This window comes from Oncorhynchus gorbuscha, linkage group LG10 (assembly GCF_021184085.1).
Source record: "Oncorhynchus gorbuscha isolate QuinsamMale2020 ecotype Even-year linkage group LG10, OgorEven_v1.0, whole genome shotgun sequence".
Taxonomy (NCBI): domain Eukaryota; kingdom Metazoa; phylum Chordata; class Actinopteri; order Salmoniformes; family Salmonidae; genus Oncorhynchus; species Oncorhynchus gorbuscha.
The window spans coordinates 73075968-73093598 of record NC_060182.1 but is presented as its reverse complement, the minus strand read 5'-3'; the positions used below and the strand labels follow the sequence as shown (position 1 = coordinate 73093598).

Sequence of the window (17631 nt, the reverse complement as noted above, 5' to 3'; positions counted from 1 at the left end):
TTAAAACAACACAATGTAACTCCAAGTCAATCACACTTCTGTGAAATCAAACTGTCCACTTAGGAAGCAACACTGATTGACAAATTCTACATGCTGTTGTGCAAATGGAATAGATAACAGGTGGAAATTATAGGCAATTAGCAAGACACCCCCAATAAAGGAGTGGTTCTGCAGGTGGTGACCACAGACCACTTCTCAGTTCCTATGCTTCCTGGCTGATGTTTCGGTCACTTTTGAACGCTGGCGGTGCTTTCACTCTAGTGGTAGCATGAGACGGAGTCTACAACAACACAAGTGGCTCAGGTAGTGCAGCTCATCCAGGATGGGACATCAATGCGAGCTGTGGCAAGAAGGTTTTCTGTGTCTGTCAGCGTAGTGTCCAGAGCATGGAGGCGCTACCAGGAGACAGGCCAGTACATCAGGAGATGTGGCGGAGGCCGTAGGAGAGCAACAACCCAGCAGCAGGACCGCTACCTCCGTCTTTGTGCAAGGAGGAGCAAGAGGTGCACTGCCAGAGCCCTCCAGCAGGCCACAAATGTGCATGTGTCTGCTCAAACGGGTGGTATGAGGGCCCGACATCCACAGGTGGGGGTTGTGCTTACAGCCCAACACCGTGCAGGACGTTTGGCATTTGCCAGAGAACACCAAGATTGGCAAATTCGCCACTGGCGCCCTGTGCTCTTCACAGATGAAAGCAGGTTCACACTGAGCACATGTGACAGACGTGACAGTCTGGAGACGACGTGGAGAACGTTCTGCTGCCTGCAACATCTCCAGCATGACTGGTTTGGCGGTGGGTCAGTCATGGTGTGGAGTGGCATTTCTTTGGGGGGCCGCACAGCCCTCCATGTGCTCGCCAGAGGTAGCCTGACTGCCATTAGGTACCGAGATGAGATCCTCAGACTCCTTGTGAGACCATATGCTGGTGCGGTTGGCCCTGGGTTCCTCCTAATGCAAGACAATGTTAGACCTCATGTGGCTGGAGTGTGTCAGCAGTTCCTGCAAGAGGAAGGCATTGATGCTATGGATTGGCCCGCCTGTTCCCCAGACCTGAATCCAAATTGAGCACATCTGGGACATCATGTCTCGCTCCATCCTCCAACATTGCACCACAGACTGTCCAGGAGTTGGCGGATGCTTTAGTCCAGGTCTGGGACGAGATCCCCCAGGGAGACCATCCGCCACCTCATCAGGAGCATGCCCAGGCATTGTAGGGAGGTCATACGGGCACGTGGAGGCCACACACACTACTGAGCCTCATTTTGACTTGTTTTAAGGACATTACATCAAAGTTGGATCAGCCTGTAGTGTAGTTTTCCACTTTAATTTTGTGTGACTCCAAATCCAGACCTCCATTGGTTGATAAATTTGATTTCCATTGATAATTTGTGTGATTTTGTTGTCAGCACATTCAACTATGTTAAGAAAAAAGTATTTAATAAGAATATTTCATTCATTCAGATCTAGGATGTGTTATTTTAGTGTTCCCTTAATTTTTTGAGCAGTGTATATACACACAGTACCAGTCAAAAGTTTGGACACACCTACTCATTCAAGGGTTTTTCTTTATTTTTACATTGTAGAATAATAGTGAAGACATCAAAACTATAAAATAACACATATGGAATCATGCAGTAACCAAAGAAATGATAAACAAATCAAAATATATGATATATTTGAGATTCTTCAAAGTAGCCACCCTTTGCCTTGATGACAGCTTCGCACACTCGTCATTCTTTCAACCAGCTTCACCTGGGAGGCTTTCCAACAGTCTTGAAGGAGTTCCCACACAAGCTGAGAAATTGTTGGCTGCTTTTCCTTCATTCTGCAGTCCAACTAATCCCAAACGATCTCAGTAGGGTTGAGGTCAGGTAATTGTACAGGCCAGGTCATATGATGCAGCAATCCATCACTCTCCTTCTTGGTCAAATAGCCCTTACACAGCCAGGAGGTGTGTTGGGTCATTGTCCTGTTGAAAAACAACTGATAGTCCCACAAAGCACATACCAGATGGGATGGCATATCGCTGCAGAATTCTGTAGTAGCCATGAAGTGTGCCTTGAATTCTAAAGAAATCACAGACAGTGTCACCAGCAAAGCACCCCAACACCTGCTTCATGGTGGGAACCACACATGAGATCATCCGTTCACCTACTCTGCGTCTCACAAAGACATGGCGGTTGGAACCAAAAATCTCACATTTTGGATCATCAAACTCTGGGTCTTCCATTCCTGTGGCGTGGAGAGCCAGCTTCATCATGGTTTTTACGACTGCACTTGAAGAAACTTTAAAAGTTCTTGACATTTTCCGTATTGTCTGACCTTCATGACCCTATGTAATGATGGACTGTCATTTCTATTTGCTTATTTGAGCTGTTCTTGCCATAATATGGACTTGGTCTTTTACCACAGAGGGCTATCTTCTGTATACCATCCCTACCTTGTCACAACACAACTGATTGGCTCAAACGTATTAAGAAAATAAATTCTACAAATAAACAAGGCACACCTGTTAATTGAAATGCATTCCAGGTGACTACCTCATGAAGCTGGTTGAGAGAATGCCAAGACTTTGCAAAGCTTTCATCAAGGCAAAGGGTGGCTACTTTGAACAATCTGAAATATATTTGATTTGTTTAACACTTTAATGGTTACTACATGTGTTATTTAATAGTTTTGATGTCTCCACTATTAATCTACAATGTAGAAAATAGTAAAAATAAAGAAAAAACTTGGAATGAGGTGGTGTCCAAACTTTTGACTGGTACTGTTTATACATCTCCCACGTGATGTGAACACATGCATGGCTTATTGTCAGTCTTGTCCATATGTATTGAAGCATGTAGAGATTGTAGACAAGTCAATGCAATGACACCAATGCATACCAGAGGCTGCTGCTGAGTTGTGGTCTTAACCCTACAGACAACAGCGTAAATCCAAAAAGTGTGCAACGCTCACCATGAAAATAGACGGCAGAAAATAAACCCCCCCCCCCCCCGGAAACATAATTGCAATTTATCTGTTATGGAGTTAAGAGTCACATAATTATATTATTTGAGACTGTCTGTAAAAATCAGGAAAATGCTTCAGCTAGCTAATTGAACATAATTTAAAAATATATAAATTTACTACTAGCCTATATAGATTAGCACATTTCCTAACATTGTTTTGAGTACAGAAAGTCCCTCCTAACAGTTAATGACAGAAACTGATCCACCTCAATGTACATCATGTCTACACACAAATGAGTAGCCTAGATGGTCAGTTTTGCAACCCAAATATTTTACATGCTCAGTGAATGTGTCAGCAGGTTTTGCATCACGTGCATGCATGATGAGAATAACCAATGTAATACCTCAACCTGAAGTCAAACTGACAGACAGGCAGTCAGTAGGTAGCAGTCTGTGTCTCTTTACCAAGCTGACAGACTGACTGTGCAGGTCAGGAGCTCAGTCAGCGGGGGCCAAATATTTACACTATGCTCAGTCAGATCTCCCAGACCACATGAGGTCTGCCTCTCTGGGGTCTGAGTTTGTGGTCCTCTGGTTCTCTGTGTAATGCAACCAGTTCTGCATAGTGCCATCACACTTCTCACCCTCCGCTACAGAGACCTTCCTGGTCACTTACCCTAGCCCAGAGCAATATCTTTCAATAATCATTGCTTTCAACCAACCAACCACTGCTAAGTGAAGCAGATAAAAATAAATGAATATCTAGGTCTTCACCCATGGAAAATCTGGCCACATGAAGGTAAAATAAAATCTAAGCGTATCTCTGTGCTATGTATTGGAATCTATTGTGATGTGACAGACAAATATGGCTTATGCACAGAGAATACAGGGAATGTCTGAAAACCCTTTAGCTGAAAAGTCCTGGTTTCAGCTGGACCACAAACTCTACAACGTGAGTTATGTGCAGTCCAAACAAAGGCAGCTACAGAAGACAGGATTCTCGTGCGGCTGTCTTAATGGTGCGTCAGCCCCTCCACACTACAGATGGGAGGTAGGTGTCCTGCAAGACAGGAATGTCAGTGTTCTGCCATGGCCAGCGAAGAGCCCAGATCTCAATCCCATTGAGCACGTCTGGGACCTGTTGGTGAAGGCGAGGGCCATTCCCCCCAGAAATGTCCAGGAACTTGCAGGTGCCTTGGTGGAAGAGTGGGGTAACATCTCACAGCAAGAACTGGCAAATCTGGTGCAGTCCATGAGGAGGAGATGCACTGCAGTACTTAATGCAGCTGGTGGCCACACCAGATACTGACTGTTACTTTTGACCCCCATTTTGTTCATGGACACATTATTCCATTTCTGTTCTGTGGAACTTGTTCAGTTTGTCTCAGTTGTTGAATCTTATGTTCATACAAATATTTGCTCGTCAAGTTTTCTGAAAATAAACGCAGTTTATAGTGAGAGGACGTTTCTTTTTTTGCTGAGTTTATATACAAGATATCAAGTTTAACAAGTGAATATCCATATCAGTGAACCTCCCCACACACTCCCTCTTGTTTGGGGATGGTTTGGTGCCATCGTTGATACTGCCTGGACAACTTGGCTTTGGTTTGTTGATTGGGTTTGTTGTCCTTAACAGTGCTTGAATCCCCCTAAACCAGAAACATGTTTCTTCGAGCTCATAAGTATCTCTCGTCAATTAATCGTTCAAGCTCTTCAATGGATTCTGAATCATCCAGATTCTGAAATAACGGATGTATCTTTCCAGACCTGTACAGGATGTCAGTAGATTTTTTTTTTTACTATGGGTATTTCTTCCCTCACAGTATGTAATGGGACAAGCTTATAGGCCCTTATGGAAAACTTGTTCCTCACGAAGAGATGCATATACAAAATGTCACAACATAGTATGAGGAAAACCATTAATTGAATACATTTTAGAATAAGGTTGTAATGTAACAAAATGTGGAAAAAGTCAAGGGGTCTGAATACTTTACCAATGCACATACAAATATTTAAAAAGCACATACACATGTTTTAAAAGCACACATACACACATTATATATATATATATATATATATATATATATATATATATATATATATATATATATATATATATATATATATATATATATATATATTATATATATATATATATATAAGCACAACGTGACTAAGAGACAAGTCGGAGTGTTTGACTAACAAGTCTAACACCCTGTCGCCGCTAGCTGTTTGTCAGCGCCTTGAAGCTAGCCCTATGCCAGAAAATATATTTAAGACCACAGCTGTGCAAAAAGCCCATGGATCATGAAAGACCCATAGTTGCACACAAAAATGCTAACTTAAATAGATGTTTTGTTCAGTGGACAGACTTTTTACTTAAATTTGGCTTATGCACAAAGAAAGTGTCAATTAAAGGCATTTCCTGGCAACTAGTGAATTGCCAAACACTTTATGCCAGGAACTCCCACTGACGTCAGGCTCTCAGTGATTAAGACGTGATACAGAAATAACAAGGTCACAGCAATCCATGGAATGGCAAACACTATAACATTAAAATAAGCTTGATACTTTATGCAATGGTTTTGATTTCTGTTTTGGTTTTAGAACCTGCGGACAAAGCAGTGTGAAATTGTTGTGAAAGTAGGCATAGAGCGCAAAGCACTACGTTAGATTCATTTCAGCAGTTTTAAGTAAGGTATTTGGTAACAAATAAAAGCTCCACCACTGAGGCAAACCTCAACCTACATTAGTATAAATATCTAAATTCTGCCCACATAGTCCCATAAAATGTTACACTGTAACAACAAAAGTAGCAGCCTCCCATAGAACAGCCTACCTTGGTTCACACTAATACCACGACATTGGCCTATGGCAACGAAACCATCTCAATTATAGAGGCGCCAAACAGTTTTAATTCATATCTGCGTATTATACGAGCAACCACTAACAATACATTTCAACACCTTTACAATGAAGGCCAGAAAATGGGAGACAATAGAATGGAGTTGACATACCTGGCTTTCTTTCTAAACATTTGAAAACCTCAGACACGTTTCAACAATTCCTCAAAACGTTCACAATCTGTATTCAGCACCTCAAAACAAGCTCTCACTATCATTCGGGCAAGTCAAGTGACAGCAAGTAGACCCATATCTCGCGACCTTTTAACACACTGGCTGTCAATGCCACCTATTTACGGTAGCCTTATTGAAACAGTTAGCTAGCTATGTAGTTAGTTTAGTAGTTAACCGCCTAGCTAGCTAACGTTAGTTCTAGAAATTAAAATATCGAGTCGTCTCTAACATTTACTGTAGCTGGCTAGGCTAGCTAACTAGTTACGCAAACACGTCAAAATCTAAACCAAGCCATACGAAACAACACATTACAGCTAGTTAATCGGCTAGATTACTAGAGGCGAACGTACCTTTTCTTTTCTGGGACAACTGTGTTCATTTTAATGACGACGGACTTATTTTGAGCCTCAGCCAAGAAGATAAACTGTGTTTCGGGCCCGTACGAAAACAAGCGAAAATTCACGTAGCTAATTCAAATTAAATCCGTAATTTGTTTCCAGAAATGGTTGATAAATGCAAATCAGGAGAGGTCAAGCCTCCATCGCTGAAGTCAAAACATGAGTGAAGAAGAATGTGTTTTAATTCCTTCGAAATGGCATGAGGTGCCACGCTAGCGGTTGCTTGGAACAACGTTGCAGCTAGGTCAAACACCGTACAGTAAGAAAGGTAGAAACTGCTTCTCCAAAAGAAATCCCCGATCACACTTGTTGGCAAGCTAAATTCATGCGTAGAAACATGTCATTACGGGTCTAATGGTCGTCTCGTGCGCATGTGCAGGCCGTCAATTCATTTTGACGAAAATGAAAACGTGGCTGTTTGTCACTATCACGAGGTTGGAGTAATAACATGTTTAACTACTTAAGACATTGTCTCGAATCTAGGTTGTGCCTTTAGAATTCGAGAAAACGAGCAACTAACGAATAATTTTTCACTTCTTTCATTGACTTCTCAAACCCCGGCCTGGTTCCCGGAAGTCTCACGATGTCGCTCCTCTGGGTTTAGAAACTCTGTGGCTAGGTGATCAGCTGTTTAACAATTAAATTTCAATTACATTTAAGGGATTTATTGACATGGGAAACATATGTTAACATTGCCAAAGCAAGTGAAGTAGATAATAAATACAAGTTCAATAAAACAATAAAAATTAGCATTACACTCACAGAAGTTCCAAAAGAATAACGACATTTCAAATGTCATATTATGTCTATATACAGTGTTGTAACGATGTGCAAATAGATAAAGTATAAAAGGGAAAACAAATTAACATAAATATGGGTTGTAATTTGCTTATCTCCCCCCAGAGAGATGAGCAATTACTACAGGTCTGGAATCAGCTAACATTTTATACTTGTTGTTTACTCCATGTGTAACTCTGTGTTGTTGCCTGTTCACACTGCTATGCTTTATCTTGGCCAGGTCGCAGTTGTAAATGAGAACTTGTTCTCAACTAGCCTACCTGGTAAAATAAAGGTGAAATTTAAAAAAAGAGAATCTGTCCCCTCCCATTACTTCTTTGCCTCTCCACCGGCGGCGCGCACGAGCTCTATGGTACTGTATATTCCATTTGTTTGGTTTCCCTCCTTCACACCAAGTTGACTGAACTGCTATCATTAAAATGTAAGCATGACACATTTACCAGGCCAAACGTCAGTTCCCTTACAAATTCAATAAAAGACTAACATCAAACGATCTCAGTTTAATCTACACAAAGTAATAAAACATGAGCGTTTACCTTTTACAATGAGAAGTGAGGCATTTTTTTACCAAAAATGTAGGCCTATGGTTCAAGAGTGGGGAGTTATGGCAGTATTACCACTCCAAACTCAAACTCTTTCCCAGTAAATATTACCTTTTAATGTGCCATGACACAACCAGTCATGATGTTTTTATCTGATTGTGAAAAAAGTAGGTTTCCTTCGCACATTCATCCAAAATAATTCCATTATCTGAACAGTGCACTGTGCACCCGCCAACTTTCCTTCAATATGCAAGTGGCTACAACTATCTCACCGGAGAAAGCATCCGAGCTAGGTAAAACAGCACCCCTCTGCCTTACATTATGTAGCCCAAGTGGCTTGCGAACTTTTCTATTTTTTTGCCTTACAACCTGGAACTAAAATGGATTTTTGAGGAGTTTGTATCATTTTATTTACACAACATGCCTACCACTTTGAAGATGCTAAATATTTTTTCTTGTGAAACAGACCCCCAAAAAACAGAACTTGAGCTTGCATAACTATTCACCCCCCAAAGTCAATACTTTGTAGAGACACCTTTTGCAGCAATTACAGCTGCAAGTCTCTTGGGGCATGTCTCTATAAGCTTGGCACATCTAGCCACTGGAATTTTTGCCCACTCTTCAAGGCAAACTGCTGCAGCTACTTCAAGTTGGATGGGTTCCACTGGTGTACAGCAATCTTTAAGTCATACCACAGATTCTCAATTGGATTCTGTCTAGGCATTGACTAGGCCATTCCAAGACATTTAAAATGTTTCCCCTTAAACCACTCGAGTGTTACTTTAGCAGTATGCTTAGGGTCATTGTCCTGCCGGAAGGTGAACCTCCGTCTCAGTCTCAAATCTCTAGAAGACTGACAAAGGTTTCCCTCAAGAATTTCCCTGTATTTAGCGCCATCCATCATTCCTTCTATTCTGACCAGTTTCCCAGTCCCTGCCGATGAAAAACATCCCCACAGCATGATGCTGCCGCCACCATGCTTCACTGTGGGGATGGTGCTCTCAGGCTAATGAGAGGTGTTGGGTTTACGCCAGACATAGCATTTTTCTTGATGGCCAAAAAGCTACATTTTAGTCTCAGAGTACCAGAGTACCTTCTTCCATATGTTTGGGGAGTCTACTATGTGCCTTTTGGCAAACACCAAACGTGTTTGCTTATTTTTTTCTTTAAGCAATGGCTTTTTTCTGGCCATAAAGCCCAGCTCTGTGGAATGTACGGCTTAAAGTGGTCCTATGGACAGATACTCCAATCTCTGCTGTGGAGCTTTGCCGCTCCTTCAGCATTATCTTTGGTCTCTTTGTTGCCTCTCTGATCAATGCCCTCCTTGCCTGGTCTGTGCGTTTTGGTGGGCGTCCCTCTCTTGGCAGGTTTGTTGTGGTGCCATATTCTTTCATTTTTTAAAATAATGGATTTAATGGTGCTCCGTGGGATGTTCAAAGTTTCAGATTTTTTTTATAACCCAACCCTGATCTGTACCTCTCCACAACCTTGTCCCTGACCTGTTTTGAGAGCTCCTTGGTCTTGGTGGTGCCGCTTGCTTGGTGGTGCCGCTTGCTTGGTGGTGGTGCCGCTTGCTTGGTGGTGGTGCCGCTTGCTTGGTGGTGGTGCCGCTTGCTTGGTGGTGGTGCCGCTTGCTTGGTGGTGGTGCCGCTTGCTTGGTGGTGGTGCCGCTTGCTTGGTGGTGGTGGTGCCGCTTGCTTGGTGGTGGTGGTGCCGCTTGCTTGGTGGTGGTGGTGCCGCTTGCTTGGTGGTGGTGGTGCCGCTTGCTTGGTGGTGGTGATGCCGCTTGCTTAGACTCTGGGGCCTTTCAGAATAGATGTGTATATATACTGAGATCATGTGACAGATCATGTGACACTTAGATTGCACACAGGTGGACTTCATTTAACTAATTATGTGACTTCTGAAGGTAATTGGTTGCACTAGATCTTGTTTAGTGGCTTCAAATCAAAAGGGGTGAATACATATTGTGACGGCCCTGAATTTTTCTGAACCGTCTCAGTGCAGCTCCTTCCAATAGGGCACTTTCCCTTTAATTCCCAATTAAATAGCCAGTATCAGCTGCGCAAAAGTGGGGGTTGTGATGGAGACGTGCATGAGGATGTGTTCAACCCTCAGTTCCGAAGCTTCTCTATTCCGTTGTTTTGTTGCCGTTAAACGTGTGTTTTGTTGCCTAATAGAGTTTACCCAGGATCGGATCCACTCTTTGCGTCCCTGGACTACACCTCCTCCGTTCTTCGTGGCCTTTCTCCGCTGGAGATCTATTGGCGGATTGGATTGTCTGACTGACCGACTGACTACCACCTTTTTGTATACGGTATTTCATTTGTTTGGATGTGATGTATACTGTGATTTGTGTAGTTAGTGGTAGTTGAGGACTTAATTAAGAGTTGATCCGCTTTAAGGTTCTGTGGTAAAGTAATTGTTATATTGATTGTATGTTTAATACTGGGTTTACGCTACACGGAACGAACGGACAAACATCGCGTGACAAAAGTCACTTGAGTTCACTGAACTCCTTTACCGGGCAGGACTCTTTTTAGGCCCGAGGTACAGGACATTTCTGGAGGAACCAGAACTCATTGTGATATTATTATATATGTGTGTAATCATTGTTGTTGCTAATACAACCCACGCAACAGAATATAATTGTTTTTGAAGTTCTTTTCAATGTTTTAAGGGTTTATGAAAAGTTTATTTCCATCCTGACTTTTACATACGTCCTTTGTATTGGTGTAGACTTGACGGACCAGATGGGACTCATTCCCACCCAAACTAAAAGGAGAAACTAATGTTTTCTCTGGTAGGCACAACCTACCTGGCACCCCTATAAATAATAACCTCAAGTCAAAACCGTTACATAAAAAATGGCACCCCAGATGGGACAGCTCAACATTGAGAACTAACCAAAGCAAATATTTTGTGTGGAATTAAAACAATGGATTCACCCCAAGATAATGTGCTCATCCATGTCATACCTGTCAATGGGAATACACAGGGCCATTCTGACCATCAAGCTGACAACACAAATCATAATGTGAATGGAGATAATGGAGTTGATTTGGGCCAGAGCCCTGGGAATCTGAATGCTCTGTCTGAGCCACAGGCCACAGGAGGTCTAACCAGTTACTCACTTATTGACATGGATCTGTGTGGAAGTACTGAGCTAGTCCTCCCTCTGACACCCAACCTTCCTCCATTGTCTGGGTTATCTCCAGAGGTTGTAGTTTTACAACTTCAAGGTGACATCCTTGATATTCGTCGGACTCAACAACATCTCCAAACTCTTATCCACCATAATTTCAAATGTCTAAGGGAAGAGCAACAACAGAGTGCCATGGAATTCAGAAACTCAATGAACACTCTAACCCACATGCTGATAGAGCTCAGTGAGAGTGGAAGACGGGAAATTACTGGTGCCATGGACAGGCAGTTTGACTACCAACGAAACCAACTCACTGCCACTCTCCAATGGCGCCTGCAACATCACCACACTGAGGTCCTCAAGGATGTTAATTCTGTTTTTTCTCCCATGGTTAACACTGTAGGCCACTTGCAGAGAGAACTCTCTAATTGTGTTAAAATGTTGGATGACTTGTCTGTGGACATGGCCTCCATTAGGCACAACTCCTTACACAGAGTTTCTCTGGTGTCCACTTCTGTTCAGACCACTGAGGGCCAAGCTAGCACCTCTGAACAGCCAAGACAAGGCCATGCTACAGTCACCACTGTCGATGGACTGGTTCGCTTGGGACAGCAGTTTGAGAAGGACAGAGAATGCCAACAGCAATATGACCAGAGAAAGAAACAAACACCCAAACAGTTGCCCAAGACAGACCATCAACAACAGCCAGAGTCTCCAGCCAAGACCTCTCTCATGTTCTGTTGGAGATGTAGCCAAAAGGGACATTCTTCAGCTAGATGTCCAAGACCGTATCAAGTAAACCCTTCCAGAAACCACAAATCACAACAGGCCAACACACCTAACTCTCTTCGCAGCAATGACCATCCTTCTCTGGGTGCTTTAACCAGAGCTGAAACCCCAAGAGTCACTGCCTACGCCCCCCCATCGACATCCCCTTCCTTTCAGTTAATACCGCACCAATCAGAAGCTAAAAAGTTACATGATTGGGGTTCAAATGTGGCAGTCTTCTCTGCCATTGCTCCGGTACCACTAACCCTCGATAATCCTTCTGACGATCTCCTTTTACAGGCTGTGAGAAGAGCTCAGCTGGAACAGCCAGAGGAGTTAAGGCTGTTGGAACAGCTGCAGAATAATGATGATGTATGTACTTCAAAGCTAGGACGCACCGGGCTCCTGAAGCACAAAATATTCCTTACACAGGAAATGCCGATCAAGCAAAAGCCATATCGTTTGTCCCCAGCGAAGCTAATCATCCAAAAGGGACTCATAAATGATATGTTAGCACAAGATATAATAGAACGTTCCTCCTCTCCCTGGGCTGCTCCTGTTGTCCTCATCCCAAAAAAGACTGGTGGTCTTAGATTTTGTGTGGACTATAGGAAGACCAACAATGTTTCTCAGACTGATGCCTATCCTCTTCCTACCATCCATGAGATCCTGGAGTCATTGTCTGGCGCTGTTGTGTTCACTACCCTTGACCTCAATAGTGGTTATTGGCAGGTTGAGATGGACCAGGAAAGCAAGGACAAGACTGCTTTTGTCTGTGCTGAGGGCTTGTTTTCCTTTAAGGTGATGCCCTTTGGATTAAAGAATGCCCCTGCCACTTTCCAAAGACTCATGGAGATTGCGTTAGGTGAGCTCAAAGGGAAGATCTGTTTCGTCTACCTGGACGATATAATTATCTACTCTCAGAACAGAGAAAGACACTTTCAAGATCTTCAAGCAGTGTTGGACAAGCTAAGAGAAGCTGGTCTGACCTTAAATATGAAGAAGAGCAACTTCTGCCAAACCTCCCTGAAGTTCCTTGGCCATATTGTGTCTTTCGACGGCATTCATGTGGATCCTGAAAAGACAAAGGCTGTACAAGACTTCCCTGTGCCAACCACACTCAAGGCCCTTCAACGGTTCCTTGGTATGGCTGGATGGTACCATCGGTTTGTGTCGAACTTCTCCCAGGTGGCAGAACCCCTCAACGCGTTGAAGCGAAAAGGAGCGAAATTCCAATGGACGGCAGAGTGCCAGACCTCCTTTGAAACCCTGAAACGACATCTCGTCACACCTCCCATTTTAGGTCATCCCAACTTTGATTGCCCTTTTGTTGTTTACACTGATGCAAGTGATGTTGGACTTGGTGCTGTCCTAGTCCAACAGACTGGACTTGGCACTGAAGAAGTGCTAGCGTTCGCCAGTCGGACATTGAATGGAGCAGAACGGAACTACTCCACAACCGAGCAAGAGTGCCTTGCAGTTGTCTGGGCTTTGGAAAAGTGGAGGTACTACTTGGAGGGTAGACACTTCACTGTGGTCACTGACCATTCCTCCCTTGTGTGGGTGTTCAAGACCAACAAACCAAGCACCAGACTCATAAGATGGGCTCTACGGTTGCAAGAGTTCACATTTGCAGTGGAATACAGGAAAGGAAAATACAACACTGTTCCAGATGCCTTGTCCAGAGCTCCTACTTGTGATAACGGTGGCCCTGATCTTACATGTGCTACTGTCCTGTCAAGCAGTCGAGACTCGCCCAAAACAGACTTTCCCATCTCTGATGAGGCAATATGGAAAGCTCAACAGGATGATCCAGAAGTACAGGCTTTGTACCAGACTATCCTGGAAGATGGAGAAAAGATGGTCAATCCTACCACAAAGCTGACCATCATTGAAGATAAAGTCTACCGAGTCGTACAACTACCTCACAGAACACTCTACCAAATGTACATACCGGACACTCTACGCCTACAACTGCTTCAACATTTCCATGAAGACCCATTAGCTGGTCATTTGGGCAGGTTCAAAACCTACAAGCGGTTGCAAGCGTTACTCTACTGGCCACATCTGAGCATGGATGTGAAGTCACACATCCGAAATTGTCAGGTTTGTCAAATGTACAAACCAGAAGGTAGAAAGCCTGCTGGCAAGTTGCAGCAAACGGTGGTTACCCGACCTTGGGAAATGTTAGGAGTGGATTTGATGGGTCCATTTCCTAGAAGCTCCAATCAGAATGTGTACATGCTTGTTTTTGTTGATTATTATTCAAAGTGGGTGGAACTCTTTTCCCTGCGTCAGGCCACAGCAAGGACCGTCTCTAACATCCTTACGAAAGAGATCCTGACTCGCTGGGGAGTGCCTGATTACATCCTGTCTGATCGAGGTTCCCAATTTGTCTCTGATCTCTTTGAGGAGACCTGCCAAAGATGGAACCTGAGACAGAAGTTGACCACGGCCTATCACCCACAGACCAATCTCACTGAGAGAGTAAATCGAACCTTGAAGACAATGATTGCTTCCTATGTAGGGACCCAGCACAAACACTGGGACAAGCACCTTCATGAGTTTCGATTTGCCCTGAATTCTGCTGTGCAAGAGTCCACTGGAGTCACACCTGCAGAGCTGAACCTAAGTCGTCCTCTCCGAGGACCCTTGGATATGGTGCTACAGCCCCAGCAGCTTACTCCAGACGCTGCTTGCTATGACCAGGTAGGCCATCTCCATGACTTGAGAGCTCTTGTCTCAAAGAACATGATCCAGGCTCGACTCAAGCAGAAGAGAAATTATGATAAGAACAGACGAGACATGCAGTTCCAGCTTCGTGATCGGGTGTGGCTTCGCTCTCATCCTTACTCGAAAGCTGAACAATTCTTCTCGGCCAAGCTCGCTCCTAAATGGCAAGGACCATATAGGATTGTGGAGCAGATGGGCCCTTTGAACTACCGAGTGGTGAAAGAGGACACAGGTGAAGATATGCGCATCGTCCATGTCTCACGCCTTAAGGCCTGTTACCCCCTCGGCTGAGGAATTGGAGGCGATTGAGCGCCGCAAGGTCCTGGATATCTTTGAAGAGGATAGTGAGGATACTTTTCTCGGATTCCCAGACCCAGAAGTCTCGCACCTTAAGGCCTGTGACTCCTCAGCTGAGGAGCGTGAGCTGCAAAAAGTAATGAATCTATTTGTAGAGGAAAGCGATGAGGAGACCTTTCTCGGTTTCCCCCGACCAAGATGTGCCTTCCAGGGCAATGGTCGGCTTTTTCCAGGGGAGGGGGTGTGTGACGGCCCTGAATTTTTCTGAACCGTCTCAGTGCAGCTCCTTCCAATAGGGCACTTTCCCTTTAATTCCCAATTAAATAGCCAGTATCAGCTGCGCAAAAGTGGGGGTTGTGATGGAGACGTGCATGAGGATGTGTTCAACCCTCAGTTCCGAAGCTTCTCTATTCCGTTGTTTTGTTGCCGTTAAACGTGTGTTTTGTTGCCTAATAGAGTTTACCCAGGATCGGATCCACTCTTTGCGTCCCTGGACTACACCTCCTCCGTTCTTCGTGGCCTTTCTCCGCTGGAGATCTATTGGCGGATTGGATTGTCTGACTGACCGACTGACTACCACCTTTTTGTATACGGTATTTCATTTGTTTGGATGTGATGTATACTGTGATTTGTGTAGTTAGTGGTAGTTGAGGACTTAATTAAGAGTTGATCCGCTTTAAGGTTCTGTGGTAAAGTAATTGTTATATTGATTGTATGTTTAATACTGGGTTTACGCTACACGGAACGAACGGACAAACATCGCGTGACAAAAGTCACTTGAGTTCACTGAACTCCTTTACCGGGCAGGACTCTTTTTAGGCCCGAGGTACAGGACATTTCTGGAGGAACCAGAACTCATTGTGATATTATTATATATGTGTGTAATCATTGTTGTTGCTAATACAACCCACGCAACAGAATATAATTGTTTTTGAAGTTCTTTTCAATGTTTTAAGGGTTTATGAAAAGTTTATTTCCATCCTGACTTTTACATACGTCCTTTGTATTGGTGTAGACTTGACGGACCAGATGGGACTCATTCCCACCCAAACTAAAAGGAGAAACTAATGTTTTCTCTGGTAGGCACAACCTACCTGGCACCCCTATAAATAATAACCTCAAGTCAAAACCGTTACAATATGCATGTACCACTTTTCGTTTTTAATCCAAAAAAATTTAAACAAGTAATTTTTAAAATTTCACTTCACCAATTTGGACTATTCTGTGTATGTCCATTACATGAAATCCAAATACAAATCCATTTAAATTACAGGTTGTAATGCAACAAAATAGGAAAAACGCCAAGGGGGATGAATACTTTTGCAAGTCACTGTATCTGATGCTGGCTAGTCAAAAGGAGTATGACATGCCATACTATTTTAGGCCAGACATGATTAGATACATGGGTAACACATGAATGTCCTCTGCCTCAAGGATAAAGAAATCCCCTGCCAGTATTATCAGCAGCACCTGTCTTTTTACTAAAGAAATTAGTTAACTTAGGTACTTTTTCTGTTCAAATTAAATCTTCTTTCTTTTTCTCTGCCCCGCTCTGAAAGCTCCTCTTTGCTGGAGCTTAATTTCAATGACAGTCACGTCTTCAACCATATTGAGTGGAACAATGCACAGGAATGAATCAGTCTGTGGGTGATTAATGACACTCGTTTCTACTATTATGAGAAAAACTGTAGGTATGGAAATAAATATGGTCTATTATGAATTATTATTCAGCTGTATGGATTCATTTACAGAGAACTATCGGCCTATATCGATTCTCCCATTCCTTTCAATTTTTTTAGAAAAAGCTGTTGCGCAGCAACTCACTGCCTTCCTGAAGACAAACAATGTATACGAAATGCTTCAGTCTGGTTTTAGACCCCATCATAGCACTGAGACTGCACTTGTGAAGGTGGTAAATGACCATTTAATGGCGTCAGACCGAGGCTCTGCATCTGTCCTCGTGCTCCTAGACCTTAGTGCTGCTTTTGATACCATCGATCACCACATTCTTTTGGAGAGATTGGAAACCCAAATTGGTCTACATGGACAAGTTCTGGCCTGGTTTAGATATTATCTGTCGGAAAGATATCAGTTTGTCTCTGAGGATGGTTTGTCCTCTGACAAATCAACTGTAAATTTCGGTGTTCCGTTTTAGGACCACTATAGTTTTCACTATATATTTTACCTCTTAGTGATGTCAATCAGAAACATAATGATAACTTTCACTGCTATGCAGATGACACACAGCTGTACATTTCGATGAAACATGGTGAAGCCCCAAAATTGTCCTCGCTGGAAGCCTGGAAGTGGATGGCTGCAAATGTTCTACTTTTAAACTCGGACAAAACAGAGATGCGTGTTCTAGGTCCCAAGAAACAAAGAGATCTTCTGTTGAATCTGACAATTAATCTTGATGGTTGTACATTCATCTCAAACAGAACTGTGAAGGACCTCGGCGTTACTCTGGACCCTGATCTCTCTTTTGACGAACATATCAAGACTTTCAAGGACAGCTTTTTTCCATCTACGTAACATTGCAAAAATCAGAAACGTTTTATCCAAAAATGATGCAGAAAAATGTATCAATGCTTTTGTCACTTCTAGGTTAGACTACTGCAATGCTCTACTTTCCGGCTACCCGGATAAAGCACTAAATAAACTTCAGTTAGTGCTAAACACGGCTGCTAGAATCTTGAATAGAACCAAATAAAACGATCATATTACTCCAGTGCTAGCCTCTCTACACTGGCTTCCTGTTAAGGCAAGGGCTGATTTCAAGGTTTTACTGCTAACCTACAAAGCATTACATGGGCTTGCTCTTACCTCTGGTTCCGATTTGGTCATGCCGTATATACCTACACTGTCACGTTCTGACCTTAGTTCTGATATTATATCTTTGTTTTAGTATGGTCAAGGTGTGAG

The 17631-nt window shown here is 43.2% G+C and overlaps 1 protein-coding gene across 4 annotated transcripts in view; it reads right to left on the bottom strand.

Annotated features, from left to right (window-relative positions):
• LOC124046524 (hypoxia-inducible factor 1-alpha-like) overlaps nucleotides 1–6809 on the bottom strand; it is a 39069-nt gene extending 32260 nt beyond the window's left edge. For 2 of the 4 annotated variants that reach the window (XM_046366975.1, XM_046366974.1), the window contains exon 1: nucleotides 6379–6807. In XM_046366975.1, the coding sequence (XP_046222931.1) occupies nucleotides 6379–6407 (29 nt within the window). In that variant the 5' untranslated portion in view covers nucleotides 6408–6807. Of the gene's footprint in view, nucleotides 1–6378 lie in introns of all 4 variants that reach the window. The other 2 variants (XM_046366976.1, XM_046366973.1) reach the window with 2 other exon arrangements.
• Nucleotides 6810–17631: the final 10822 nt, after the last annotated feature.